At 25.3% G+C, this 2641-nt stretch overlaps 1 protein-coding gene across 1 annotated transcript in view; it reads left to right on the top strand.

Moving 5' to 3' along the window:
* Positions 1-2641, top strand: part of LOC117181685 (organic cation transporter protein-like) — a 91199-nt gene that overhangs the window by 77507 nt on the left and 11051 nt on the right. Inside the window, exon 5 of the mRNA XM_033374609.1 lies at positions 590-702. Coding sequence (XP_033230500.1) covers positions 590-702 — 113 coding nt within the window. The remainder of the gene's footprint in view (positions 1-589; positions 703-2641) is intronic.

The raw sequence follows: 2641 nt of genomic DNA on the forward strand, positions 1-2641 counted from the left end.
CATTTTTTGTTTTTTTGTTTAAACAATTTTTTAAACAATTACGCTATTTGTTATTTTTCTGCAATTGTTATAAACAAAGTATGCATCGGATCGAGAAACAAAATGCAACACAGCGCTGAACAACAAATGCTCTAATTGTTTAAAAAATGGGTTTACGAAAAAACAAAAAAATGCACATCTAGATTTTTTCGAGAGGAATGCAGCGGTGTACTTTGTTTCTCGATCCGATGCATACTTGGTTTATAAAAATTGCAGAAAGATAACAAATAGCATAATTGTTTAAAAAATTGTTTAAATAAAAAAACAAAAAATGCACATCGAGATATTTCCGAGACGAATCGAGAGGTGTTTTTACTTTTTCGATGTGACTCTTAGTTTTTTTTATATTAATTACACAACTTTGAAATCCATATCTGTGGCAAACTTCAACGTCGTATTTTTTTAGGTTTCCAGGTAAAATCGCTGCCCAGTGTAAAATTCAATGGATATCATGTGATAATTTGTGAAGAACCTTGTAAAGTCGCAATTGAAATAATCAACACTGTTTTATGTACATCATGTATTCACGCTTATTTTTTTTTTAATTTAGGATACCTGTGCGAAAATACAAAAAGAAGAAGAAGCAGGAAAATCGTATTCAGTATTGGATCTTTTCAGAAGTCCACGTCTCAGAAATATTACTCTTCTTCTCATAGTAATTTGGTATGTATATTTTAATTTACAAAATATTCTTGTAAATTTGATACCTTTTTTCGACGCTTTTAAATATTTTTACAGAAATAAGCATTCAATTTAAAGATATCAAAATAGTTTTTCTTAGTAGAATTTTAAATATTCCGTTTTTCTCGGGCTTTTGTTATCTTTTCAAGGTCAATTAAAAAAATTGAATTTGAATAATTTGAAACGATTTTTGAAGAGTTCAAGATGTTTCTGAAGAATTTAAGAGACTTAAAAGATTTCTCACTTGGAACAGTTGAATTTTCAAGTAAAAAAGTCAAAGTATGTAGAAGAAAGTTGAATTTTTAACCGTGGAAGATAAATTTTCTTCCATAAAAAGTAAACTTTCAATTGAAAAGGACGAATTTTCGGCCGAAATAGTTGATTTTTCTGAAATAGTGTAATTGACCAAAAAGATTATGTTTTTACCAAAAGATGAATTTTTCACCAAATAGTTGAATTTTCAAAAAAATTGGATGAGATTTCAACGAAAAATAGAATAGGTAAATTTTCATTCAAAGAAAAATATTTAAAAAAAAACGAATTATGAACCACTTGATTTTAATGAAAAAGACGTATTTTTAACAAAATAGTTGAATCCTAAATCGAACAGATGACTTTTCAGAAAACAGGATTTATTTTCTACCAAAAGAGAGCAATTTGTAACAAAATATTTAAGAATTAAATCTAAATAGTCAAATTTTTTAGAAAACAATTAACTTTTAAACTAGCCAAGAAGAATTTGCAACCAGAATGTTAATTTTCAAAAAAAAAATATGCATTTTTCAGAAAATAGTTGTATTTTTAGCTGAAAAGGATAAATAATTAACCAAAAATTGCATATCTTAATTTCCAATTTAAAAAAGCTGATTTTCTAAAAGGAAAAAAAAATTTGCAACCCGTGGAATTCAACTAAAAAGACCATCCAACAAGACGAATATGCAACAAAATACATTAATTTTCTAACAACTTGTTGAATTTTGAATTGATAAAGGCAACATTTTCAACAAAAAATGGAATAGCTACAGTTGTAGATAAAGAAAATAATTTTAGAAAAAAATTTGTCTAATAAAATAATTAAATTTTTATACGTATAGTTTAATTTATAATCAAATATGTTATTTTTCTACTAAAGCAGTTAAAATTTCAACTAAAAATATGAATTTTTAACAAATAAGTTTATTGTCAACTATATAGTTCCATTCTTGCCAAATTGTTTGGTTTTTAACAAAAAATTATTTTATGAGCAAATAGTTGAACTTTCAACTAAATTGATGAATCTTCAGCCTACAAAAATAATTTTTTACAAAGTAGTGTAACTTAAAATCAAGTATTTGATTTTTCAAAAAAAAAAGTGAATTCTCAACAATTAATTTAATATTTCAACAAATCAAATTTTAATTTGAAATAAAAAAGTCGAATTCAGTCAAAGAAGGAAAATTTACAACAAAATAGATGATTCCTTAATTTTCAACTCAAAAGATCAATTTTCAGTAAAAAATGGAATAGTTATATTATCAGCTAAGAAAATGAACTGTAAAAAAAGATTTTAACTGAAATGATAAATCCGTAAAAAAAAAATTAAAAGAGTTTAAAATTGAACCAGAGCTGAAGTGTTCAACCAAAAAGTTAATTTGAACCAAGAAGGCTAATTTTTCACAAAATAGATTACTTATCGACACCAAATACATGCATTTTAAACTGAAAAGGATCGATTTTCAACTAAATATAGACTAGTTAAAAAAATGAATTTTCAGTCGAAGATGAAACGAATTTAAAAAAAAAAGAAATAATAATAATTGAAACTTCAACTAAAACAAAGCTCTTAAGGGCATGTGACACAGCTAAATACCTATATTACCGACCTCACTTTTTCCGTTCACTGAATGTTTTTTTGAACCTAAGAACTTTTTTTGTAAATAAA

Source organism: Belonocnema kinseyi, chromosome 10 (assembly GCF_010883055.1).
Source record: "Belonocnema kinseyi isolate 2016_QV_RU_SX_M_011 chromosome 10, B_treatae_v1, whole genome shotgun sequence".
NCBI classification, from domain to species: Eukaryota; Metazoa; Arthropoda; class Insecta; order Hymenoptera; family Cynipidae; genus Belonocnema; species Belonocnema kinseyi.